At 45.3% G+C, this 27987-nt stretch overlaps 1 protein-coding gene across 4 annotated transcripts in view; it reads left to right on the forward strand.

Moving 5' to 3' along the window:
* The window catches only part of Dhod (dihydroorotate dehydrogenase 2), a 98981-nt gene extending 71042 nt beyond the window's left edge, over positions 1–27939 (forward strand). Inside the window, exons 5-10 of one of the 4 annotated variants that reach the window (XR_008612802.2) lie at positions 4502–4615; positions 15840–15987; positions 18950–19109; positions 25667–25748; positions 26166–26280; positions 27721–27939. Coding sequence is in view for 3 of the 4 variants with exons in the window: in XM_050180096.3 (XP_050036053.1) it covers positions 4502–4615; positions 15840–15987; positions 18950–19109; positions 22552–22606 (477 nt within the window). In the remaining variant the exon portion in view is untranslated. Of the gene's footprint in view, positions 1–4501; positions 4616–15839; positions 15988–18949; positions 19110–22551; positions 22681–25666; positions 25749–26165; positions 26281–27720 lie in introns of those variants that run through there. The other 3 variants (XM_055071557.2, XM_055071558.2, XM_050180096.3) reach the window with 3 other exon arrangements.
* The last annotated feature ends 48 nt before the right edge of the window (positions 27940–27987 follow it).

Below are 27987 nucleotides of genomic sequence, written 5' to 3' on the forward strand. Positions count from 1 at the left end.
TTGAATTCACACACAATATTGCCTCATCACCCGCCGTGGTTGCTCAGTGGCTATGGTGTTGGGCTGCTGAGCACGAGGTCGCGGGATCGAATCCCGGCCACGGCGGCCGCATTTCGATGGGGGCGAAATGCGAAAACACCCGTGTGCTTAGATTTAGGTGCACGTTAAAGAACCCCAGGTGGTCAAAATTTCCGGAGTCCTCCACTACGGCGTGCCTCATAATCAGAAAGTGGTTTTGGCACGTAAAACCCCAAATATTATTATTATTAATAATATTGCCTCATCACTTAACAACCATGAGCAGGTCGACACTATTTTTATTGATTACTCCAAAGCTTTCAATAAAGTGTGCCACAGGAAACTTCTCCTTAAACTTTGCACCTATCTTACTGGCTCCTATTTTGATAAATTACTTGGCTGGATTACAGATTATTTGTGCCTTAGGACTCAGTTTGTTAGCTACAATCGCCAGCAGTCATTACCAGTTCACATTTCCTCAGGTGTCCCACAGGGTTCCGTTTTGGGACCCCTGTAATTGTAAGTTATATGGTGTCGTCCAAGTTGTTACTAACAATCCAGTTAAGCTTTGTCTATAGGCTGATGACTACGTTTTGTATTCTAATGTATGTAGTGCCACTGATCAGGTTTTACTAAATGATGTGTTTTCATCTTTTTAGGACTGGAGAAGAACTTGGCAAATGGAGATTAACTTCAAGAACACGATGATAATGACATCACTAATAAGCAACAACCCTTGCAATTTAAGTATGGCAATGCGGAACACACACTAGGAAAAGTCCAGGAATTTAAGTATCTTGGTGTTGTATTTTCTTCTAACTTAAAGTGGCACAAACATATTGACCTTATTTGCACAAAATTGTTTAAGAAAATAGCTTACTTAAGAACAAGGTGCAACTAAAGAATGCAAGCTGACAGCCTATAAATCGCTGGTCAGGCCTCTTCCTGAATGTGCGTCAGTTGTGTGGTCACTTCATCTTGTACATAACAAAGATAAACTCGAGTCTTCCAGTGGAAAGCTATCAGATTCATTTTTAACCGTTACAACCGCAACTTTTTCCCTTCAGAGCATTACCACGTCTTATCACTGAATTGCTTAGAAAATTGACGAACGTGCAATTGGCTTATCATGTTACATAATATTGTGCGTAAATCCGTTTGTATTGCTGCTCCTATTTCTTTCACTGGTCATTCTACACCTGTGGCCCGCCTGTCCGATCCTTTGAACATTGTGCCATTCCGGTCTTTTCTTGATTGTCATAAATATTCTTTTTCTTTGTGCACAACTGACACTTGGAATAACAATAGAAGTTTGGTTGGAGCTAGTTGATACGTGGTATCTTGAAGGCGAAAAATTCAGCGCAATACCCAGGGCAACCGACAAAGAAGAGACAAGACAGCGCCAGTGCTTGTCTCGTCTCTTCTTTGTGGGTTGTCCTGGGTTTTGCGCTGAATTTTTCGCCTTCAAAATACTAGGAATAAACTTGGTAGTTCGTTGCGACAACTTTCACATGCACAGTTTGTAAAGCAAGTGTCTAATTCTGTGTTTTGATGTTTCCCTTTTTTTTTATGTAACCACTCCTGCAATATCTCAAACCTGAGAACGCAGTATCTGTAAACAAAATAATATTTTTTGGATGGCAGCTACCTGAACATCATAACTACGTAGAACATGGGCCAAGCCCTCGCTCTCACTGGACATGCACGGTATGGTGGCACGTTTTCTTGGGAGCACAAGGTCAGGTCTTGGGGGCTAAGACAGATGACATTACACCGAATTTAGAAACGACCTCACACAAGTCAAGGGATTTTGGTGCACGTCTTGTCGGTCAGCAGCCCGGCTTAGTGGCGTTGTGCAGAAGTGGTTGGTTCTGTTGACAAGGGAGGCACCTACCGGTCTCTTCTGGTTCATCGAATGCACTGTGTGTGTGCCTGCCTGTGTGTGTGCTCTTTCTGTAGATGGAAAATGCCAGATTGTGCCAGTCATGTTTCACGAGGACGTCCAGAAAGGGTAGCTCGCCGTCTTTTTCTTCTTCGACTGTGAATTGTATAGGTGCCTCAATACTATTCAAATGCGACAGGAATGAAGACATTTCCTCTTGCTGAATTATGCAGAACACATTGTCTACATAACATAGGAAGACCCTGGGCAGCAAGTTGAAAGAGGCAAGTGCTCGACGCTCAAGCGATTCCATTGTCAGATTTGAAGCAGTTAGTGAAACAGATGCACCCATCGGTGTCTTGCGCACTTGCCTGTAGAAGGTGCCTTCGAAAGTGAAGTAAGTGTTCTCCAGGCAGAACAGAAGGAGCCTCTTCGAGCCAGGGGAGTCAATGGGTGTCCTTTCTGGCAGGGTATGGTCGTCTTCAAGAGCAGCGGTGCACATTTCTGCGGCGAGTCAAATAGGAACGCTTGTAAAAAGCGACACGATGTCTAATGAGACAAGCGCATCGTGATCGTAGGGAGTAAAATGACAAACCTTGCTTATAAAGTCTTCACAATGGTAAACATGGATGGCATTTCTTCCAACAAGAGGGGAAAGAACCTTATGAAGGTACTTGGATAGTTTATAAAGTGGAGACCAAGTAATGTCAACAATTGGCCTCATCAGGATGTTAGGTTTATGGATTTTTGGCAAACCGTACAGTGCCGGCGCCAAACCATTAGTGCACAGAAGGGAGAAGTACAACCCTTTGTTCCTTGGGTCATCAAAACGAAACATATCCGTAAGAAGCCTCTGGAGCTCATGCTGTACCTTGAGCGTAGGATCCTTCAGACAACTGTACGTCACCTTGTCTGCAAGCAAAGGCAACATCTTGTCACCGTAGTCAGTCTTGTTGAGTAGCCCAGTGGTGCTGCCCTTGTCTGCTGGGAGGATGATGAGGTTTTGGTTTGAGCAAAGGTCTTTGCTAGCCTTCTTTTCTTCTGTTGAAAGCAGGGAGATAGAGTAGTGTACGCGAAACCGTAAGAGAATGCTTATAGCGTGGGTTCGTGCCTCCTCCCGCATAGAAGGTTCTATTTGGCTGATAACATTTTCTACAGCACAGACCAATCTTGTTGCATCTTTCTGCAGTCCTAGGTTGTAGTTCAAGCCCAGGCTCAGGACAGCAAGTTCGGCCAAGTTAGGCTTGTGTGACGAGAGGTTATGCACGGAGGACATGGAAACCTTTCTGTGCAGGGCCTTAATGGGTGGCAACAATCTAGCAAGTTTGCTTTTGTGCATCTCCTTCGTACGACGGGAGTGTAGCCTGGTCTTTAAATTTGCATGGAGCTGAATGCTTGCGAACTTGTCTGGGACCCAGTGCTCAAGGCAGCAGTGCTCGAAGAAAGCTTCATTTTCTGGGTTCTTCATGGAGTGTCTGCATTCCAAGATCCTGGCTTGTAATAAAGTTTTTCCACCTTGGCAACCACGCTGAAACCGAAATTTGAGCGCACAGGCCTGCTGAGACGTAAAAAGCGTGAGACATCTGCCTCAGCCCCCAAGACCTGACCTTGTGCTCCCAAGCAAACGCGCTGCCATACTGTATGTGCCCGGCTTGAGCAAGGGCTTGGCCCGCATTCTACGCGGCAATGACGTCCAGGTAGCTCATGTACCATCCCAGAAATTACACCATCGGCTGGTAAACATGAAAGACAAGCTTCCGAAGTGCTGGCATCATCTACAGGATTCCACGTGAAGACTGTGACTGCGTATATATCGGCAAAACAGGCAATTTGAACAGCGGTTCAAGCAGCATATCAACAATCTAAACAAGAAAAAAGTTGCGTCAAACGCCTTGGTAGAATGTGCAGATGACTTGGACCGCAGAATTGATTGGGCTAATGCCAGATATTAGAAAAGGAAAGAAATCCGACTTCGAGACAGTACTTGGAATCCCTTCTCATCCAAATGACAGATAGCACCCTCAACCGGAATGATGGAACCCTTCCCCCCATCTACATGCGTAGCTTGCATCATATTTCAAAGCCATATAAATTGCACGTCCTTGATTACATTGAATGATTCTAAACAAGCCTCCTGTCATGGGAGCTGAAATGGATTTTGGTGTATTATTTCAGGGGTCGATGCCCTTCTTTTTACCCTTCTTGATGATGCCTCCCGACCAGACGGGCTTCCATCAAAACCTCGACTTCAGTAGCAACTATGCATGTCAGTTTGTTTGATACTTTGTTCATATGTGTCTGTACAAAGTCGCCAAGTGCTCATGCTTGCCTCCTTCCTGTGTTGTGCCCATGACAATGGCATGCTAACATTTCACATCAGCACAGTGAGCAGAAAGGGACAATCCTTCCTTTTCTGCACTGATACACAATCAAAATACACTATACCAGCTCACCCAAATTGCCACATTGTTGCTAAGGGTTGGAGGTGGCATGTTGTTTCTCTCTTCGTCATAAACAAAGGCTTTCATGCCATTACTAACTGCTATGGCATCAATGGCAAATGGGGCCACTGCTACAGCTCACCGTGTCTGTTCTACCCAGGTGCTGGAGGCGAGGGACAGCTTACCCAGGAGACTGCCCGTGCTGGTCAAGATTGCCCCCGACCTGAGTGATGAGGAGAAAGCAGACATTGCAGCTGCTGTCACAAACACCAAGGTGCGTTTATTTGCTTTGTCATACAAGGAGCCTCAACTTCAGAGATTACTCTAGCTGTGGACAAAACAAGATGTGACGTCTATCTTGATACCTAAATGGCTGTTCGTATGAAGATGAGCCAAAACCCAGAGAGGTTTGCAGAGTGCTCTGACAGTGCGTATTGGGTCACAAAGCCATACTAAGGGAGGCTTCTGTGTGCACTTCCTAGGTGGCAGCGACCCCATCTGCACTTTTGCTCACTTCACTCAGGTGTGCCTGACCCCTGCCCCACCTGAATTACACAGCTGTAAGGCATCACCCAGAAAGCACCTGTTAGCATTAGGGCTAGGTATAAACTAAAAGACAGACTAATCAGAACCTTTTCATTAATCTATTAATTGGATTTCTTGATTTACCTACATGCAGTAAATGAAATAGAAATTGTGAGCTAATTGGTAATTACATAAACTTTCAAGCAAAAGTAAACCATACTAAAAATTAACGGTTGCCTTAAAGGGACACTAAAGCCAAATACTAACTCAACGTGGACTGTTTAAATACCATTCTAGAAATCTCGCAATGCTTGTTTTGTGCCAAGAAAAGACTTAGTTTAGGAGAAAATCGCATCTGAAGGGTCCGAATGCCTTTTTCAAAATTCAAATCTCCCACCCCCAACCGGGGGAGTGGTGACGTTGCATACATCATCACTGCCCTTTGCTGCCATTGGCGAGTAAAATGGCGCCCGATAGACGGCGGCACCGAGCCAAGATAGAGTGTTGGGTTCGCCGCTGCAGCCGCTTTTTAGTCGAGTGGTGTAGACCTTTCGGGCATCCCGCAAGATCACATGGAAGTTGAATTCTCTGCTACCTGTAGTTTGTGCAAGTTTTGCGAGCCAGTAAAACCTGCGCAGCACCACTCGATGATGAAACTAATGGAACGCGAAAGCAGGAGTGGTGCAGAGTCAAGCAAAAACGAAACTTTTCGACCGCCTGCATCGTTGTCAAGAGAAATTTTAATGAGTTCTTTTTTCTAAACATGAAATAGAACTGAAGAAGCAGCATTTTATTTCGTCTTAGAATACAATACAAGGATGTTTTTTGCAACAAGTGGTTGAGTACCAGCGACAGAATTTAACTAAGGAGTGCTTTCGTCATCGGGTAAGTGCTTGAATGTTTCGAGGGAGTCTCTGATCATGTCCTGCATTTACCTCAATTTCTCAATTATTAAGGCTCTGTTTGCGATAATATTGATGCCTTAGAGATTCTCGACCACTTATCTGTCACTTTAGCTTGACCTAATACTTGCCTTTAGTGTCCCTTTAAGCGTTGTGTCAGCAAAACAGTGCGAGGGGACACGTTGAGCATGTGAAATCTCGGGTAGTGTGCACCCTTTAAGAGGAAGCTTTAGTTGGGGGCCAACTCCGATGCTGCTTATCCAAATATGTGTGAAACACGGGAATGCTTTTATGAAACTACTGCTAGACCAATTCGAATAAAATATGTTGCATTTGAGAGACAAAGATAAGTTTTAGTGACTGTTAGAAGCAGAATGTTTATTTAGGGCCTCGAATTTTAAGGAAAATTCTCCAAAATTGCTGTTTGAAAAACAAAATCACGAAATTCACAAATGCATAACTGTGCTTCAAAAACAGATATCGCTGTTCTGTAAATTGCATCTGCTACAACATCTAAAGCGGACAAACTTCATATATAAATTTACAGCTTACGTGAATTTGTTACAATGTTTGGAGTGTTTTGCAATGTCCTAGTCACGTAATAATGGTATATTCCATAGCATCTTATATTACATAAATTTTGTCCCCTTTACATGTACTCTTAGATGCAGTTTATAGTATTATGATATCGTTTTTAATTTCTAAGTTGCAGAGTTATAAATTTGATAGTTTTGTTTTTTGATGTTCTACAATATTCAAAAGGGTGTATTAAAAAATTGATGGCCTAAATTAAAACTCCGCTTCCAACAGTCGCTATATTAAGCTTTCTGTTTTAAATGCGTCAAAACTCACCAAATTCGGTGTAGTGATTGCCAAGGAAAACGATTTCTCCGCTCCTATGTATTTAGCTAGAAGCCCCTAAACTGGAGCTTCCTGTTAAAGGGCCCTTCACCAGGCCTGGCCATCTTGAGCTGACAAGTGCGGTGTATACAAGGTGCGCTAACGATCATGCTTGCAAAGTTTTGTGCCGCTATGTCCCGTGAGAACAGCTGAAATTTCAAACCAAATGCCGTATGCTTTTCTCTCCTCATGGCACCACACTACCACACTCCCAGCCGTATAGCCGACGTCATTTGTACAAGTGCGTCTACATAGTTAGGAGTGCTGTGATGTCACTCACATAGATGACTTTAAGAATTATTCAAGGCAGTTATTTGTTTAATCTGTTGCTTCAATAGGTGAATTAAAATTCAGAGAAACAATAAAACAATCAGACCATATGTGTGCGTGCCTTTGTTTTACTTCATACTGTAGCAAGGGAGATGCACTTTCGTTTCGTCTGTTTGTTCCCACGTCGTGTAGTTGAACACACGCAGAGAAGAAAACTGTGTTATTTTCTGCCATGTTCCAGCACACGATCATGCTCTTTGATCTGCTCACATGGACCTCAGTGTTCATGTGATGTTGCACTGACTTATACCACTAGTCTGGTGCCAGCGGTACAACGACACAGTGTATCGCGGCACAAGAATCCATGAGCCTGGCCAGTCTCTCCAAACGTGCATGCACTGAGGGATCCAGTTTGCAGAAGCAGCCAGACAACAGTGCAGGTGTTCTCGTGCGCAGCTCGCAAGATCATGCACAGAGCAAACAAAACAAACTCAACAGCTCACAGGCTTGCGCACAATATTGTCACCAGAAGTATGTCACGTGGCAAAAACACATAGAAAAAAAAGAGGAAGGCAGGGACAGTTACTTGTATGTGACGCGATCCTCTGAATTTGGCCTGCAGAGGCAAGAGTGCTAATGTTGGCAGTGAAGCTTGCCTCCTGAAATAATGGGTTTGCGACACATAAAGTATTTCTATCTCTGCTAATAATGAACCAATTTGAAAAATTATTGCAGTAGAATACTCCATATAGGACATGTAACAATTTCTAGCATACAACCAAAATTTGTTATGTTGCTTGGTGAGGGGCCCTTTAAAGGCTAATTGCACCAAAATTCTGTACCATTTCTGTTCTCAGAGGAACCTCCATGCAAAGTCGAAGTTGATTTCCTTTCCCTTTATCCTCTGGTAGCTTCAACACTAGTTAAGGAGGGAAGGTGTTTAAGGTCCGAAGTCGGCGCCCCTCGATGATTCGAATGCATGGTGGTAGCATGAGGGAAGAGCCAGTGTCCGGTAAAGAGACCCTTTATTCAAATGCCGAGGCGTCTGTTCCGAGTCCAAGCCCGAAATCGTACTCCCTCCCACACAACCAAAACATAACTTATTAACCCTTCAGCTGCACAAAAGAGTCTCAAATCAGCCAGTCGCACATCATGTGAGTTCACCCCATTGCAACCAATAGCACAACAACCTTTGTGCCGCACACGGCATTGGTGGAAACAGTGGCACACTTTACAACATGCCAGGGGATAGGTTTGCTCGAAGACGCGTGTCATCTCTCTCTCCCTTACGTTAGGCTCCGAGTATCCGCCTTGATGTCTTCCCCTTTTCTCCTGCAAGTGGCCGCCACGCAAGCTGCGGGAATGTTTCCACAAAACCATGGCTTATTGACGGCATGTCTGCCGGACAGTGGGCTGCCCTGTCAGTACTAAGGAAACTCGGTTCCCCGTGCAGCTGTGGGTCGGTTCGCTTGAAATCCAAACACCATAATTGGGACCCGATGGCAGTCGCACACAAATGCATCAATCGGTCATAGCTGGCTAACTGGTTGCAAAGATGCTGCCATTTTCACAAGGCCTTCTCAGAAGGCATGCGCAGATGCTGAACATTGATACTCAAACCAGAGGGGCAGTGTCGCGTCGTGCAATTTCCCTGACCGAGATGGTCGATGGGACATGTGGGAAGCACATGGGCATTAGTGGTGGCGGTGACCTCAAGTACCCCCTACCTTTTATCTTCACGCTCGTCTCCCCGAACGCTTCCCTCCAGCTCGAACCGCCTTCCCTTTTATTTCGAGCGAGGGTGCAGATCTGGCACCTCTTCTAAAGTGCAACCACTAATCCGATTTCTTTCCACGCGTAGGTGTCTCCCACTTCCCCTCTTCGCAGAACCTGCCCACTTCCTTCATTTCGGGTTATTGGCCGATACAGCAGCGTGTGAAATCATCCTGTGCTTTGCTGTAGTCGCATAGACTTGGCCACACAGCAACAGCAAGACCAACTGCCTAGCCTCAAACTAACTGTCGACATTTAGAATACCAATAGAAGCATGATGAAAAACTTGCAAAGATTGCCATTTTTTGATACTGGAGCTTAAAAAAAATCATTGCCATTACTGCTTGCGGTAAGTGACACATGACCTAGCGCGTGGCTCCTCTGCATGACTTCCGAGATTGCAGCAGCAGACCCTTGCAATTTTGGAGGCCACACTGCCATGCAGCGTAGATGTCATTGCCACCACAAGGTGCCACGATAAGTCCTCTCGCCATCTGACTATCACATGCACTGACTGGTCCCTGTGGTTCTCCAGGCTTGGCGACACAAGCCAGCCCTAGTGCCCAGTGCCTGCGGCACGCTGAGAAATCTTGGACAAACATGCTGGAACTTACGTCATAGCGACACCACCAGGTGGGCGCATTGTCTGCTTAGGTGCTGTGTAAAGGCTGCTAAAAAAAATCTATACAATTACCAGATCTGTGATTTGCCAAGATTGGTTCAGTGGCGTATACTACTCATTTATACAGAATTTTGCCAAAGTGAAATTTCGTTGCAGTTGACTTTTAAATAAGGGTCTTTCATGTAATAGACAAATACAAGATCAGCTGTGAAGGCAAAGAAGCTTGGCAACGTTTTTGAGGCAGTCTGATCATGATACGTGCGCACCTTAGCACATCGCTGGCACCTCTTAGGTGCTGCAGAGACTGGCCTCCACTAGTGCAGCATGCATGGGGTTACCCTACCGTCTTAGAGTAGTTTAGCTTAATCTCTTGAACAAGCGAAGCTGGGACATTTGGACAGATGCTTGCATGACGTGACCGCAAGCAATTAATAAGAAAAGTGCAATTGATGTATTAAACTGAGTAATTGCAAGGTTAATCAGTCAAATGCCCAGCCCTAGTTAGCGCTGTACCGGTCTGTTGCTGGCTTTCGGTACATGGCCGCTGTTGATGTGGAGAGAGTGCTAGCTTGTGCCAGGAGTAGTGACAGTGCAGCCACATTTGGTGCCCGCACTCGTACATGCTTGTGGCTAGAGTGCAGTAGCATTGGATGCTTTGAGTGCAGTGTTATCTTATTGGTACCAACATGGTACAGAACCATCATACTATATAAGAGGCAGTGCCGAGACATATAGTTCATGAGATAGAGGAGGAGTGGCATTGAGGTAGGTTGAATGCCTTACATTTGTTCCACATGAGCACCGTTGCAAGGACAGGAGCAAATGCCTTCCCTGTCGCAGCGAAAGGGCCACCCGTCATCAGAGCAAAACTGCTTCTCTATGTAGTGGACAGTCTGGTCGCCATTTCATCAAGGGTGCAGTGGTGGCAAGCACAGAAGCTGCGAACCAGTCTTTCTGCCGGTGCCTGAGGAAAGCATTTTCTTTGTGCAAGGAAGTTTGCACAGAGTCCACTGACCAATGTTGTGCCTTCTGATCTGTGGTGTAGCAGGGTGTAATCCTTCTGAAGCATGTGGGGTCTTTCACTTAAAATGTCCAGTTGCTTTTGGTGCACTCTCTGGCATAATCTTGTCATAGATCTTGTCTCGTCAGTTCAGCACGAAAAAAGCCTAAGGAGACTGTCAGCGGCGATGTTCCTGGATGTTAAAGGCACCTATAACAATGTAACACGTCGAGTCATCCTGGACTCCTTGGGCGATGTCGGCCTAGGTGGCCTTGTGTTTCAACGGATATTCAGCTACTTGAAGGACAGGCCATTCTTTGTGCAAACAGAGGATGGTGCATCATCACAACACAAGACCTACCGTGCAGTACCACAAGGCGGAGTCTTGAGCCCCACTCTATTTAACCTCGTGCTCATCGACCTGGTTCATACACTTCCAAAATCCGTCCACGTGTCGATATATGCAGATGATATATGTATTTGGTCATCAGGAGCAACCCGTCCACAGGTGCACGCCAGACTCCAAAAAGCGGCCACATTAACATCAAGCTATCTTCGAGCACGAGGTTTGGAGGTGTCCTCTGAGAAGTGCTCTATGGTCGCTTTCACGCACAAAGCAATGAGACTATACGTTGTTAGAATTAATGGACAGCCTATTGCCTACGAGAAGACGCACGCACCGTTTTCTAGGAGTGATAATAGATTGAGGCCTCTCCTCGAGCCCTCACATTTCTTACCTAAAAAGGAAACTAGTGATGATAACAGATGTGCTCAGATTTCTTGCAGGAAAGTCATGGGGTGCATCTGTGAATGCGATGCTCCAACTCTATAACGCACTGTTCCTCAATCTCCTACGCTACAGCTTACCTGTACTAGGTGGGACCAGTAAAACCAACCTCCGAGCCCTCCAATCTGTATAAGCTCAAGCTCTGCGAATTTGTCTAGGCCTTCCCAGGTGTGCATCCACGGCAGCAACAATAGCCATAGCGCATGACCACCCAATCAATACGTATATTCATGTCAACTCTTTAAGGATGCACATCAGGCACTTTGCCCGACTTCCATCTCAACATCTCGCCTTCCTTCCTGCTACTCGACCTCATTCAGTGTTTAGCAGAATTATTGCCGCCATCCATGGAAGTTTACCATCAAACTTCACACCTGCAGCACGACCATCTCTACCGCTGTGGTGCCTGCATCCACTCCAGGCCCTTCTTGTCATTCCCAGCATCAAAAAGAAAACGGAGATGTCATCTTTCGCCCTCAAACAAACCGTGCTTTCATTCCTACATGACAAACACAACGAATGCACCCACGTTTACACGGACAGTTCTGTCTCCTCTAAAAGTTCAGCTGGAGCAGTGGTACTTCCGACTCAATCTGGCACCATCAAATTCAAGATGTCTCACGTTACATCATCGACGGCTGCATAACTCGCAGCTATTTGTGCTGCTCTGGAGTTTATTGGTCCTTAATCGCCACATTCATGGTCCATATTTTGTGATTCAAAGGCAGCTCTCCAGTGTTTGCTGTCCCATTTCAACCACGGACCTAATGTGCAATTATTCACAGACATCTGACTACTCCACCATTACGCAATCAACAAGGGACACCAGTGGAGACCAGGTCACTGCGGAATTTTGGGAAATCACAGTGCAGATGGCGCTGCCCGGTCAGCCCGTGATGGTGCCCAGATTATACCCATACCGCTGTCAAGAACAGATGCAGCCACAAGTCTTCGCTCCCTCGTACGCGAGCTTACGCAAACTCTGTGGAACACCAGTGAATTCACGAACGCACGTCTTCACAGATTGGATCGAAGTTTGCAAATACGTCTTCCACCAGGGTTGCCACGAGCGAAAGCAACACTTCTGTGCCGCCTATGGCTCGGCGTGGCATTCACGAACTCCTATTCCTTCCGCACTGGAATGGCCGACAGCCCTGCTTGCGACACTTGTGGCTGTAAGGAGACAATCGCACACCTCCTCTGTGACTGTCGACATTACAACGTGCCAAGAAAATTGTTCATGACCACGCTAGAAAAACTGGACAATTGCCCCTTCACAGAAGAGAAAGTTCTAGGACACTGGTCCAGACGGGTTTCGGCACTCAAGGCCTTAAGGGCTTTGCTGAAGCTTTTAAGGGCCTGTGAATTGTGCGATCACCTTTGACTGTTGTTGCGCATAACATCACATTACTGTGTGAATTTTTCACATTTTTTTCTCTTCTTTCTCCTTTTATTCCCGTTACCCCTTTCCCCAGCACAGGGTAGCCAGCCGGTGTTAGCACTGGCTAACCTCCCTGTCTTTCCTTCCCTTTTATCTCTCTCTCTCTGGCATAATTTTGTTTTGCACATACAGTGATCTGCGCACCAGACTCCTTTATCTAAACATGGTTAGGGGCCTGTTAAGCTCAGTGCCAACTCCCTAATCGAATACAGTAAACCCCCATTAAGAACCTAAAAAAAATGTTGTGATAAGGGGAGTTTCGACACAAGCGAAATCACAAAAAATAGAAGCCCTCTGGCCTCCCACAGACCACATGGAGCCTTTCCAAAATACCGCTAGTACCATATTTGCACGATTGTAACGCGCACCTTTTCTGAATAAGAAGTGCATTCAAATTTGCATGCGCATTGCAGTTATAACCAATTCTACTCAATATCAAAAATGAAACCGATTCTTATTAAGAAAAAGCTCAATGTAAGGTAGCTAGCCACACTGCCATCGAACAGACATTGTTTTTTTATGGCTTGGCTCGCGATTGCCATTTTCCAGTTTGCTGTGAGGGTGGCATTTCTAATGCATTAGATAGAACAGAAGACTACTTTCTGCAGTCGGCAGACAGCAAAAAAGAGGTGTCATCGGACTCCAATAGCGACTAGCCGCTAAGATTCAGTTGTGTGTGTGTGTCTATGTGCCTTTGTATGTTCCATAAAGTTCTTTCAGTATGGTATGCGTCGACTCAGGTTTCTCTGCTTGATGTGCGCGATAGAATTGGCACCAAGTTATTATTATTATTTTTTAAAATATTTGGGCGGTAATATAACTGCGCACTACAATTGGGAGTGTGGTAGAATCGTGTAAATATGGTAATATCTTACAGCGGAGCTGTATATGGCTAGGGCACCATAGAATTTTTGTGTCCGCACACAAAAACTATCATCATCAATGGCTCATCCCCCGTAAGCAAACAAAAAATGCAATGGCTCGTAGCCCTGTAAGGCAGAGGCTACAAGCACTCAGCAAAGTGAAGCGAACAGTCCTTACATTCTTTCTAATCAGGCATACAATATACACAACAGCATGCCAAAAACTGTGATCATGAATGGCTCATACCCCTATGTGCAAGCAAAAAAAAATGCAATGGCTCATAGCCCTACTCACTTTGTGTAGCATCCACCTGATCTAGGCCCCAAGCTATGCAGGTCTTACCGGAAACAAAGCCGCGCACACCGCCACCCGAACAAGTGTCCACCAGGCACGTCACTCCTTTTCGGGCCAGCAGTTTTCCAGACGGCTTCACCATCCATGAGCCCCCAATCATGGGGCTGTAGCCTCCTGGCGCAGCCACGCATGTGAGCGTATGATCACCAATGGCGAGATCCTCACATACTACAGCAAAGCCTGCCTCAAATAACCCCAGTCCCGACAAGACTCTCAACAAACATCCATGAACCACATGGTGGCTCTTACAGATGCGCACCTTCCCTAAACCGTCCCTTTATCATCACACTGACCCAGATGCCTTCCCACCGAGCTGCAAAACGTGCCACATGCCATGCGCAGATCTCGACCACATTACCTGGGCATGCCCTGCAGCAGCACACACCATCAAACACAGCACCAATCCTCCATTCAGAATCACCATCCCCGAGGAGTGGGACACCATGCTGCTCAGCGAATGCCCAGAGGATCAAATCTGGGTAGTCCGGCTGGCCGCTGCCAAGACTCCTGGTCTGGCCTCCACCTGAGGAAGGCAGGCTCCGGTGGGGCTACTCTTTTGGCCCCCCTACCTTCCTCGAGCCCAGCAAGGATTTTGAATAAAGTTCTCTCTCTCTCTTCTTGTGTGGCTTAGTTGTGATGACAACCACCTGTTGTCAGTAATTTCAATGTGGATGTGTCGGGACCGAAAAGGGAGTGGGTTACGCATTTCGTGTTGCAGTCATATCGTTTGCAATGCCATCCCGATCCAGCCCAACCAACCACCCAGCGGCATACATGCATCGATTTGACATTACCAAAGAATGTGTTTGCAGTTGTGAGTATGCCGATGAGTGTATATCATAGCGACCACTAAGCCATTGTGACCAACATTACTAAGTAACAATGAGTGTTGCCAATAAAGTCTTTAGCACAAGTTTTCTTATCACTATCTTCGTAGCTCCACTGGTCGTCCACCTTTGCAGGGCGGAATGGCCTTGAAATTTTGGGAGGCTACTATCATGTGTATCGGCACCGTAGATATCGGCGTCTACGGGAAACGGCGTTACTGGCACTGTGCAAAGACTGCATGCTTGGCACAGAGTCGAGATGATTGATCCTAATGATATATTTAGAGCCAATCATCCTAGCATAACTGTTTCCAGACATTCAAAATGCTGACGCTGCTACTTTCTGCGTCATAATGAATTCTGGACATTTTAACCTTGAAAACAAACTATGGAAGAGTGCAATTGTCATGCTTTAGGGATGTTCCGTTTACTTTTCCCTGTCAGGTGGGCATGAAGCAGGCGTCCTTATCAAGCCACAATCTCACTGAAACGCTGTTGGCTCGCATGCTGGCTTTTTTTGGGCGAAGCGCATAGGCTGCTCAAAAGTATTGTTCATCTTGCCCAAAGTCACGATTAATAACTCTGCGAGCACATTAATGTGTCACCGACAGTGTCCTAAATGAGAGGGACAAAAAAACGAAAGACAACAAAGTGGCAGGAAGCAGCCAAGCAAGTGCGCCCGAGTGGTAATAGAAAGAAAGAAGAGAAAAAGATAAGCGGAGTGCGAGGCCTGGCGTGGTGTCTGGCTTGGCTAGTGAGCTACTACAAGGTAAAAAGAGTGCAAGCAACGTTGCCCCATGGCCTTTTTTGTAATATTTTTGAGGTCAATATTTCGAGCTGTTCGGAGTCCTGCACCAAAACTGCTTGAGGTAAGAGGTAAAAAACAAATGGGTTGAAACAATGGCTGGAAAAACATTTTGACTTAACCAATATTTTCAGATATCAGAGTTCGATTTAACAACGGTTCACTGTACATGTGAAGTGCCCTCATTAAATAAAGGTGAACCAGCTATAATGAAATATCTTGCATTTATAAGAGAAAGCTTCTTGCTATCGACTGTTACAAGCAGAATTTCTTTTATGGCCTCGAATTTGTTGCAAAAAAAATTGATTGAAATGAGTAAATGAAAAAATAATTGAAGTGCAGTATTTGCCACTTTGTGGCTTTGCCACACCAAAAGCAGGTTGGCGGCCCTTCATCTAGATGCTTGTTTCAATTAAGTGTCCTTGCAGGTAGATGGCCTGGTAGTGTGCAACACGACCGTCTCACGGCCCAGCAGTCTGCGCAGTGAGCACCGGGCTCAGCCGGGGGGCCTCAGTGGCAGGCCACTCAGGGACCTCTCCACACAGACCATTGCAGACCTCTACCGCCTCACAAAAGGCGAGTACAGAAAAGGATGGTGGAACAGCACCCTAGCCGAAAAGGCCACAGCCGTACAAGCATAAAAAATATATTTTTGTAGAGCGTTTTTAGTGCTGATACACAAGAGAAAGACACCAAAGTGAGCACTAACTGGAACGGTTTATTCTTGAGAAAACTGCAAGACGCCACCGGTGGATAATTCTAACATGAGAATCGGAGGATGAAGGGTTTCTGCAAAAACCTTTCTGCATCTCCAGCTTTGTTTGTCTGACCAGCATGTATGTTATATTTCTCACCTTTGAGCCAATAGGCTCCTGTTACTCTGCCAAACTAGTTAAACGGGGTATTCATAACTTGCGTTTTGCTAAGATGTAGATAAGACTAAAAGGCAGTATGAGCATTTGCCTTCAGCTGGCTACCCGATGGCCTTGCAGGTTGCAGAGGGCATCGTGAAGGAGTCGCACACAGAAGTTAAACCTTGAAATGCAGTGAAGCCTCATTAGTATGTAGCTGGCCAGTATGTGGCATAACTACGAAGTAAACGGTAGTACACTCGAAATAACAAAGTCGCATTGGACATGAAAATGCCTTCATTATATCCAGTATTTGTTATAAGCATACATACAGATATCGGTGGAAAAAAAGATTGTGATCAGGTCTGTGTGTAAGAAATGCAAGCAAGATGCCTCCGACGGGCCAGAAAAAGCTCCTGTGGATCTTGATGACATGTCGACTTCCTGCCGTGCTGATATGAGGAATGGGAACAATAATAAATTACATGCAGGGCACTCTGCACTGCTACGAATACGTAACCGTGCGATCGGTGTTATCGTGTAAAATTGGCGCTTTAGCTTGCCAAATGCGATCCAACAGAGCCAAGCCACTAGCCGCTGGCAGAGTATTTAGACATGGAGCGAACCATATGTTGATCCATACTCCACTACTACAGCTGTCAGTCTAGCCCGTGCGCCTGATCTCATGCTCTATCGCTGATGAGGTCTACGAGTGCGGACAGAAAAACAAGCACACCACCAGCAGATTTTTCAGATGCGATTTTTCAAAAAGGGTACTGCATGTGTATTTGTACTCCGCTACAACAGCCATCAGTCTAGCCCATGTGTCTGATCTTGCACTTGATTGCTGATAAGGTCTGCAAGTGCGAACATAAAAACAGGCAAGCTGCCAACAAGCTTTTGGAGCACAAGGGCGACTGCATGTGGATCCATACTTCACTACTATGGCTGTCAGTTTAGCCTGTGCGTCTGATCTTATTCTCGATTATCAGTAACGTTTATGAGTGTGAACATAAAAATGCACACGTCGCTAAGGTTTTTTGAATGCACGTGGGTTTGATTCCCACTGCTGCCGGGCACCCAATGATTCTCAAATGGGCACCAGTGTACCCCGGCCTGGCATTTGGCTTTCTTCAGGGGTGACGCTTAGGAAAGGAGCCTGCGCCCTAAATTCCCATCGAAACCCTCGTAAGCACCAAAAAAGAGTGATGTTTGGGCCGCTGCCATAGCGGCCATTTCCCAAGTGGCGCCCCAAATGCACCTATTGAGGTGGGGACGCCTTCGGGTCGGGGACAAACACCCATTTTCAGGCGTTGAGATCCCATAATGTCCGAGCACCAGGACGTGAGCGTGCTTGTACCTATTTTACCGGTAGGCACCCAGCGGCAGTACTTGCCTCCCACGGCAAGTGTTCTTCAACAAGGCCGCATGTGGTTGGACAACCAGGCTCCCAGAGACAATTTGCAAATCTCTATTAGGCCCCCTATTGGAGACGTGAGCCCCGTGAGAGCCGAGCACCAGGCCAGGGAACATCTCTGCCCATTAGAAAAAAAGCTGGTAGGTTTCCGACGGCACTGGGATTTGAACTCGGTACCTTCCGCATGCAAGGTGGATGCTCTACCGCTAGGCCACCGCTGGTTCCTACTCGGCTACTATGGCTGTCTGTCTAGCCCGTGCATCTAATCTCAGGCTTGACTGCCAATGAGGTCTACGAGTGCAAACATGGCGAGCCTCCCGCATCGGCTTGCCACTAGCCACTCTGCCGGCTGCACTGCTTTGGCCACTACGCCTGGTCAGCATCACTGTGTTGAGAACCAGCAACCAAAGTTGCAGTTTTGTGCCAGTCTACAGGGTAGCAATTTTCTTCGTGGCTGCGACGTTTAGGGCATCGCATGTGTGGTTCATGTCCAAAACATTGTGTAGTGTACAAAATTTTGGTTATTATACGTTGTGCTAGGGGTAGGTCTTGATGGTGCCCCAGCAAGAATTGTGCAAGTCCGAAGAATCAGGCGTCTGAAAAATCAATCGGCAACTGTACTTGACATTTCGCTACCAGGATATTATATATTTTGAGGCACATGCAAATGTCAATTTGCTTTGCTATAACTGATACCGTGTTGGATCTCACATTTTCGATTTTATTATAGCAGCAGAACACTCCATTAAAATAAAGCGTTAACAATCAAATTTTGTGTTTACTTGGTACATTGAATAATTGGTTATATCTGTGATCGTTAAATTGAGGTTTGACTGTATTATGTACAAGGTGTTGCAAGGGTACAGAAAAGGGTTGGTAGCGTGGGCTGATGGCAGCAGTGGTGGCACGCTGCTCCTTTTGCTTTCCTCAGTGCTCACTGAATGATGTCTCTGTTCCTCGCAACCACCAGTGACCTTTGTAAGAAGTAGGTTCACTGGCAGTCTAAAGCTTGATGGTTTCAGACTTGTGCTTTTGCAGCTTATTCTGTCTGCCTAAACAAAGCCTCCTGCATGGCTTGTGGAAAACATGGGTGGCAAAAGAACTGTGTCATGCCATATGTCAGTTCATAGATTTCATAGAAAAGGCAGGGAAATGGCACAACCTTAGACTAATTGCGTAAAGTTGCCAGAAAGTTTTGATGTGGAGCCATGAACAGTGCCTTCGTTAAAAGCACTCATTGTGATGTGCTTCTTTTACATCACTCAAACAGGATCCATACCGATTGTGGGTGTTGGAGGTGTGTTCTCTGGTGAGGATGCGTACGCCAAGATCCGTGCGGGGGCATCTGCTGTGCAGCTGTACTCTGCCCTCATCTACAACGGTCCACCTGTGGTGCGCACGGTCAAGACACGGCTGGCCGAGCTGCTCAGGTGCGTTACGAATGTTCCAGCACCTCCGCATGTGCAGCCGCTCATCATGGAGCACTGTAGTCACTCTCGCATTACACCTTTTAATAGATACTTAGTCGGCATACAGGAAAACAGTGTCAGCTGAGAGCAAACACCCAAAGGCCTGCAAAGATTCCCAAGTGCCATCTTTAGCTGATTGAGTCTACAAAAATTACCCAAGTCAGCACTTTGCCACTTCCGTTTCTTGCAGAGACTCGGCACCAGAGAACTGTTGTAATTGGTATATCAATCTAGATCCTCTATGTGCACATTCATATTTCCTACTAATATCACTAGGCCAGATTTTCTCAGCTCATTTACATCTAATACAGTCAACCAATTTGTTATTTTGCTCTCTGCTGTCACTGCTCATCCATAGGTAAGCTATTTCTCGCCACGTATATTTCCCTTCCCATATATGCCACCCATTCATACATGCTCCGTACATGTCCTTGACTCTCTGCCACTTCATCACTTGCAAATGAGCATGCCTTCATCTCACCTTAACCCAATCATTCTATTATACGATTTTCATATGAAGTTGTCAATAATGGGCAGTTGATAGGTAGACGAGTTTCAAGAAAGGCTTTAGTGGCTTCGTCGTTCAGCTGCGCTTGGATTTACTGCCATTTATCCTGCTTGTAACAGACCTCTCAGTGTGTTTATGTAACATATCATACATTCTATATACTTATTCTTTGTGCAGAGTTTCTTGCCTCCTTTTGTTTTATTTCTGCTCCCTTGCTGGTGTGTCACTACATTCATTACATAGTCCATTTTTCTGAGTGCTTGGGACCCTCCTAGAAAGCCCATGTCTTGAGTCAGTGTCCTACTGGCACAGCTAAGCACTCACCAAAATGTAGCCCTTCAACCGTCACGTACAGGTGCGGCATCACAGCTGCTCAGTGAACTCTTCAGCCAATATCGACTCACTCCTTGTTCACTGCAAGCATTGTCCTTTTAATTTGACCACCTTGGCCTTTCAACCTTGGCCAGTGTGCACTCTGCTGTGTGCACATCCTTGAAAACAGCCCCAAGTTTGCTGACCTCTTGGGTGGTTTGCTTCGCGATCCCTGCAGTACATCAATTGCTTGCCCAATTAATACTGCTAGGTTCCATTCCTCCATCCTGTATGTGTGTTCCTTGGCCTTCGCTACCATTGGCCTGACCATTTTCTCTGGAAATACGCTAATCTGGGCTCAATTATCTGCCTCTAGTCTCTCTTATCATCAGTTCAGCTTTTGTGTATTTGAATTTTCAACAAAGACAACTTGAGGCCGTTTCTGTTTTTTGCCTTTGGAAGCTGTTTATGACTCCACGACACCCTGCCCCCAATGCCCTACCATCACCGTTTTCTGTTTTTTGGCCAGCTTTCCCTGCCACCTCACCAGTGGTGTTCCTGGCCTTGCTGCGATCACTGACACATCTGTCACTGTGTTGTAGCATGGCAGTCCTAGCTTCCTACCCTTCTCCCACTTCAGGGCCAGCTCTGTTTGCAGAGTGTTCATCGTTGGTTAGTGAAATGGTAGTCTTCAACTTATTTTACACTGTGGCTAGCTTCTCTCCTATCGCTTCCCTCTGCTTCTTTCTTGTGCTCTGTGCAAGTAGTTGCAACCCTGGTACACAAATCGTACAGACAAAGTCCACCCCATCTGCCATCTCAAATTGCTTTTTTTCCCAGAGGGTAGAAACAATCTCACTCTGCACAACGCAAGCTATAGGGGCTCCTCTTTACCATGTTCCTGTATAAAAATGGCAGTACTTGTAGAAAAAAGAAAAGAGTGCTGTTAGCCACTTCTAATTAACAAAAATGGAAGCCAGAAATCATAAACAAAAACCAGACTGCTCGTTTAACCTAGCACATCAGAGAAACAAATGCCCCAACAATAAGCTATTAAAATTCCGAACACTTCAGTGCACTGCTCCATCTCCAATGAGAAGGCACGTTCGCTTCTGTCTGCATCACTTTAATTGCAGAATGATATGAGCATCCTCTTTGATATGTTCTGGTGATTTAACTTTTAAAATATCTTTATATGTAGTGCTCTAAGCTACATTGTCCACTGTAGACAGTTGGTTGTATTGCGCATTATCCCTTCCTTCACACAAGCTTCCGGCAATTTTCTTTTACTAGTCCCCTCACCAATTTAATTTATGTTCCTTCTACTGTCCCTGAAGCCTTAAGCTTTGGTTGTGCCTACAACTGTCACACTTATTGCTAGAATACAAAGGCGCTGCCATCAAAACACAAAGACATGCAAGGGGGGGAGCCATGAAGCGGCTGCATGTGTTCCTCGAGATGCAGGTCAAGAACTGATATTTCCTTCAACTTGGCGTATGTAGTTGGCTATATTGGCAAGCTGATTAGTTATCTTCAGTGTGATGCTTCTGTCATGCTTGTGAGGATGAACAAGACAAGCAATACTTTGTACAACTTTCTGCATGGGTAAAGGATATGTGAATTATACAAAGCCTAACTTTCTAGTGCAGTTGGAAATTATTTTAAGGTTTCTTGAAAATGCAGTCAAATATCTCCAACAAACAAAAATCCTCGAAGCCTTACGGCTAATCATCAAGCCATATCTGAATGTTCACCTCTTGTAAACTCCTCAGATGATATCGGCACACCAAGAGTCGCACCAAACTTTTCTGCACATGTCATCTCTCAAGAGTTTCTCTAAATTCTTCTAATCAACTATGCAAGAAAATTAATAGAGCAAGGTCCTATGGTTTCATTCAGAAGCCAGTGCAAAAGCATTTCAGGCTGCATGTGGTACTCCTGGTACGGCAGCTTCTACAAAAATTCTTCCAAGTTCATTGCTAGCACTGTCTCTTTCTTTCTTATTTACGTGCAGTGTTATTGGAGCTCCAAAGGTCAAAGACTGATCCAACAGTGAGACAGGTTGAAGGGATCCTAATAATGTTGTAAATACAGAAATGCAGTTTTATTTTCAAGTACCACCACCAGTTCCAGCAAGTCTGCAGAAAGTTTCGAGTACCACAACAGTTGCCCCACTTGAAGTTGCAGAAAATGGAAAGATGCATAGCTTTGCTCTTTTATAGCTGGAACTATGCAAGACAGGGCTGTTAAATTTTCAATAAGCCTTACGAGTAGGGTTCAGCAACACGTGCCAGGTGTTTAAATCACTGCTCCGAGGCTCTCTCAGACAAACAGGTCAGTGGCTCATGTCAACCGCTTTAGAGCACTTTTACTGCACTTAGAGCACTTTTAATCACAGCACCAGAGTTAGTGCATTTATTACGTAAATTTGAATGTTTCCCTTTCAGTGCACACATCTGTAGTCTGCTCCCTATAAGATTTGTTGATGCTGCAACTGGCACATTTTCTGTATTTCTAATTTTGCATTATTGGAGTGCTATCATAGGCAGTGTAGTTCTTGGCTTGTTTTCATTTCTTTTTCAGACAAGATGGATATGTAAGACTTCAAGACGCTGTTGGAGCTGACCACAAAAAATGAAGAAGGCAAAGATATCTGTGCCACAGACCTTTTATTTTTCTGCACTGAAAGAATACACTTTACATTGAAAATTGTTTGAAGACTTGCCTTAGTGTTAAAGCTGCAGAGTTCTTGGTACCATATAAAAGGATGGAAAGTTGGGCGAGTTAGTGCGGTAACATATATTTAGTTTATAGTGTGAAGGGACACAGACTAAGACTAGAAGCAGACAGGATGAGCGCTCATTCTGTCTGCTTCTAGTCTTCGTCTGTGTCCCTTGGCTCTATAAACTAAAGAATTGGTACAATAGTAGGGCTGGAATGTTGTGCAGTAGTTTTTTATGCAGCACCACAGAAGCAAGTGACCAGCTGCAGTTGATGAGTGGGAGCTTAAAGCTCCGAGGTTACACCATAGCAGAGTGCTTAGTGTTTAGTGCTCAATTTTATGCATACTTCTCTTGAAGGCGCTGCCATGATAGCAACAAGGCACTGTTTCTTTGGTGCATGGTGGCATCTCAAGATTACGGTGTCACGTAGTAGTGACGGTGAATAATACAGCTGTAAAACTGTGAATGATGAAACTGACTTTTTATTGGGCAAACTTGTGCCCACAAAAGCAAGTTACACTCAAAGTGCAGCAATAGTGGTGAACACGGTCGGCGATTGTCGAAAATCTGATCTACTGATCAAGTGCACCGATTTTTATGCACAGGCCATCAAACGTTCCAGAGTAATCGCTGGTGCCCGCGTGTCTTCCAGAAAGGTCTGCATCATTCGCTTCGCGCATACATGCAATAAGATTACACAAGGTTTGGTGACAACAGACAGTGGATAGAACCATCGATAACATTCCTGAAACTTCCAATACATGCAGGCGTGTCCCGCACTGAGCGATAACATTTGTTACGGTGAAAAGGGCTCACCCGAAAAGGATAAACAAGTCCACCTGTCAGCGGGATGAAAAAAGCCTCATAAAAGAAGATATTTAATCAGCACTCTCCCGATACTGCCAGTTGAGTCATTTTTCAGCAAGCGCAACAAGGAAATTTTCCGGACACCAGTGAAGGTGACTGTCAACGTAAGCCAAGCCTATAATGTTTTGAACTATCCTTTCTAGTTAAACTTCTTGTCTGTTTGAAGAGTTGTCATTTACTGGAGCTGTTCAATGGCTGCGTGACATCATCTAGCACATGCATGACAGCAACACACGCCGCTATACGTGTGCCTGGTGACAAACACACGACTTCCTTTTGTCGTAAACATGTGAAGCAACGTGTAACCTTAGACAGAACAAAAAAGACAGCAGACTTAGGCAGTTCATTCCACTCTGAACTCATTTACTGCAACAGTAGCATTCTCCTGCCGTGAAGATGACCAATAAATTATTTTCCAGCGAACATGCAGCTCATACTGACTATGCACTATTAAAAAAAGTTGGACCCTTTGCTGCTTATCTTGATCTACAACAATAATCGTCATCCACCTTGCTTGCATTTCCTTTCTTGAAAACTCGGAGCTCGCTACTTTCCTGTCGAGAATGTTGTGTCACACTGATAATGCACAAGCTCTTTATGACTTGGAAGTATTGGAAGTAAGTACTATAGAGAAAATGTTGTTGAAAGGTGAAATTACATGCTTAAATGAGAGCAATAAGCCGCTGACCGATTATTCGGACACCGATATTCGGACATGCCTAATTATTCAGACAGCTTCGTGGCACTGCCACAGGGCCCATAAGCATAATGTATAAGAACGAGCTAAATTTCGAACAGCGTACAGAACGCCGTGCAATAATTCAGACTCCAACTGTCCGGTCTTGTGCTAATTTGGCCACCAAGTTTAGCAGAAATAGCAATATTTTCGTTCTGATATGTCACCGGTCATGTCCTCAAAACCAAAACTAGCCAAGCCCATTTGCAGTTTATGAGAACAAACACGTATGCTGGATCCAAAGTTACTAGACTCCGTTCAGTTGTTGAACTCTCCGAAGGCACCGTATATCACGGGCATCTCCATACCTTGGCTTGCCACCAGATGGTGGGGGCGCCACAGGTAGAGCTTTATGCGTGTGCAGCTCTGCACTGGCGAAGGCGCTCGGGCCCTCCGACTCGGCAACTTATGTACGTAACAAGTGTTTTCACCGATGCCTTTTTAATGTTTGTACATAGCCTCGCATTTAGCAGATTGATTGAAAAACTTTACTGAGCTCTAGAAATACTACTACGCTCCCCTGTGGTGTGCTGTTCGAGTCCTTAGTCCGGGCCCAGGAAGCACACAGCTGGCTAGTAGATGTCTACCTTTTAGCTTGACCTAGCTAAGGCCACAGCTAGTCGCCATGTAGCTGGGCTCTAGACCTAGCCCTCTACAAGCCAGCTTGCCTAATGCTCAACTAATGCTCCCTCCACTTACGGCTAGTAGCCACCTTGGGAAGCACTGCTGTAGCTGCAGTGTAGACATTCAATGTCCAGGCTTGTTTCAGTTTTGCAGGTGCTATAGTTGGCTTTGCTTTCCTTGTGTATGATTCTGGAAGGTTGAATTCTTATTTTGCATGTCACTACAAAAGCACAAGAAAGGCAACGACCACAGTAAAATTTCCACCTTGACTGTGGTCAGTGTCTTTCTTGTGCCAAGTTAATTCCCAACCAGATGAGCAAGCCCTTGATTTCATGCCACTGTAATATTGCACAAATATCAAATTGATAATCATTTAAAGAAGTAATAAATACAGTACAACAAAATACTTTTTGTCCATACATAGCACTAGTACCAAAACATTTATCCTAACGTTCACAGATGTATTTGTGCTCGGTGTATTATTCTCCCCCTTCTTGAAAACTGCAAGACAACAGTTTTCGCCTAAGCTCGTGTGAGTTTATGCATTTATAGCTATATAATCGTGTCAGCACTAACCAACTTTAAAGAGACACTAAAAGCAAATATTAAGTCAAGCTAAAGTGATAGATTTGTGCTCAAGAATCCCTACAGCGTCAATATTATCGCAAACAGAGCCTTAATAATAGAGAAATTGAGGTAAATGCACAATATTCATTCATTCATTCAGTCTTTATTTTCTCTTGGACAGAGAAGGAGACAGGACTAAAAGCTGGCAAGCTTGACAGAGGTCCTGCCCCCATGTGATTAGAGACTCCCCTGGGACATTCAAGGTACTTGGCTGATGACGAAAGCACTCCTAAGTTAAATTCTGTCACTGTTACTCAACTACTCATTGGAAAAAAACATCCTCATGTTGGATTATAAGATGAAGTAAGATGCTACTTGTCCAGTTCCATTTCATGTTTAGAAAAAAGAACTAATTGAAATTACCCATGACAGTGACACGGGCGGTTTAATGGTTTCGTTTTCGCTTGACTCGGCGCCGCCCATGCTTTGGCGTTACAGTAGTTTTGTTATCACGTAGTGCTGCTCTTGTTTTGCTGGCTGGTGGAACTCGCCTAAACTGCAAGTAGCAGATAATTCAACTTCCACGTGATATCGCGGGATACCCGAATGGTCTACTCCACTTGACCAAAAAGCAGCTGCAGCGGCGAATTCACCGCTCTGTCTTATCTGTCTTGGCTCAGTACCACCGTCCGTCAGGCGCCGTTTTACTCACCGACAGCAGCAAACGATGGTGATGGCATATGGAACGTCACCACTCCCACGGTTGGATAGCGGAAGATTTGAATTACGAAAAAGGTATTCGGACCCCTCAGATGCAATTTTCTCGTACACTAAGTCTTTTCTTGGCATGAAAGAAGTGTTGGCAGGTTTTTGGAATGGTACTTAAATTGTCCACATCGACTTAGTATTTGCCTTTAGTGTCCCTTTAATGTGTACCAAAGTTGGCAATGAAGCATTATTGGAGCTTTTCATACAAAGCATGACATCTGCTGCTATGCATGTGCAGCAGAGCAAGAGACTTTGCATTATGCCCCTTTATTTTTAAAGCACCCCTCACCAGGTCTGGCCATCTTGAGCTGACAAGCGCAGAGCATACAATGCGTGCTAACGATCATGTTTGCAAAGAATTACATCGCTACGCGCCGCAGAAAGGTCTGAAATTTAAATCCGAACGCCGTTTTCCCTTACCCTCGCGGCGACCGCGTTCCAAGCTGGACGGTGACGTACTCATGTCCCTGCGCCTACGTACTCGTGTCCGCAGTGTGACATCGCTCGTGGTGACACGTGACTTCGAGAATTATTCAAGGCAGCATCTGTTATTTGCATGATCTGTTGCTTGAATTGAAGTTTAGAGAAGTAATAGAACACGTAAACGGAATCTCTGCATGTTTTTTGTTTTACTTCGCACCAAAGCAAGAAAGATGTACTTCCACTTCGTCTGCTTGTTTCTACAGTCGTGCAGTCACGTGTGTAGGTAACGAAACTATGCAATTTTCTGCCGTGTTCCAGCACCGTGATCATGCTCTGCTTGTTCTGGCTCAGTATTTGTGTAGCACTGAATTATACCGCTAGTGTTGTGTCCTTGTGCACAGCGCGCAAAATCGTGCCTCACGTGCAACGCCATCAGCGGAAGTGCGCAGCACAGAAAGAAAGTGAAGGTGGGGCAGGGCCCATAACGTTAGCGTTCCGCGATCCTCGAGGTCGGGTACGGGAAAACGCAGGGAAGGAATTTCGCTTGCGGAGGCTAGACTGGGCGAGTGGAGCGAGTGTCTCGCTTGGCAGTGGAGCTCGCCTGCTGAAAGCATGGGTTTGCGGCTTTGAAATATTTCTATCTCGGCTATTAATGAGCCAATTTGAAAAATTCTGCGGCAGAACGCTCCCTAGCGGACACGTAACAACTTCCAGTGTATAACCAAAATTTGCCATGGGGCCTGGTGAGGGGACCTTTAATCATTTAAGACACAGCTTAAACGAATGCAGAAGTTCTGCCTAAGCACACACTGAGTGCACATAATGCATTGTAGTCCACTCAATTTGTTCAGCCATCCTCAATGTTCGAGCACCATGCCTGTAAGTAGTTCTACATTTTCAGAGTCAGAAAGGACCATTGCTTTGCAATACTAAAGGATCAGTATTAGCATACTATACCATGCATGCCAGGTATAGCAGTGTAAATAAGCATGTCTGTCTGACATAGTACAACAAATGTACGATCCTATTTTCCTTTTTCCACAGGCCCTGATTAGGTTCCGCTGCATGAGCATTTTATGTGCCACTGGACTTGCACTGGTGTGAAAATTCATGGATCCATATGCAAGAACCACATATACCATTTCCACGACCGAGTACAGCCAATACATACCACTGCCACCTCAGTTAATCTGCACTCGGTACTAATGGCAGCAGAACTGAGTGCAAGTGTGCCTTTAAGGAAGATAAAACAGCATGCAGTAAGGCTGTGTCCTGTCCCTACATAGACATAACCTTGCATAATTGCTTATA

The sequence above is a fragment of the Dermacentor andersoni genome, chromosome 5, assembly GCF_023375885.2.
Source record: "Dermacentor andersoni chromosome 5, qqDerAnde1_hic_scaffold, whole genome shotgun sequence".
NCBI lineage: Eukaryota > Metazoa > Arthropoda > Arachnida > Ixodida > Ixodidae > Dermacentor > Dermacentor andersoni.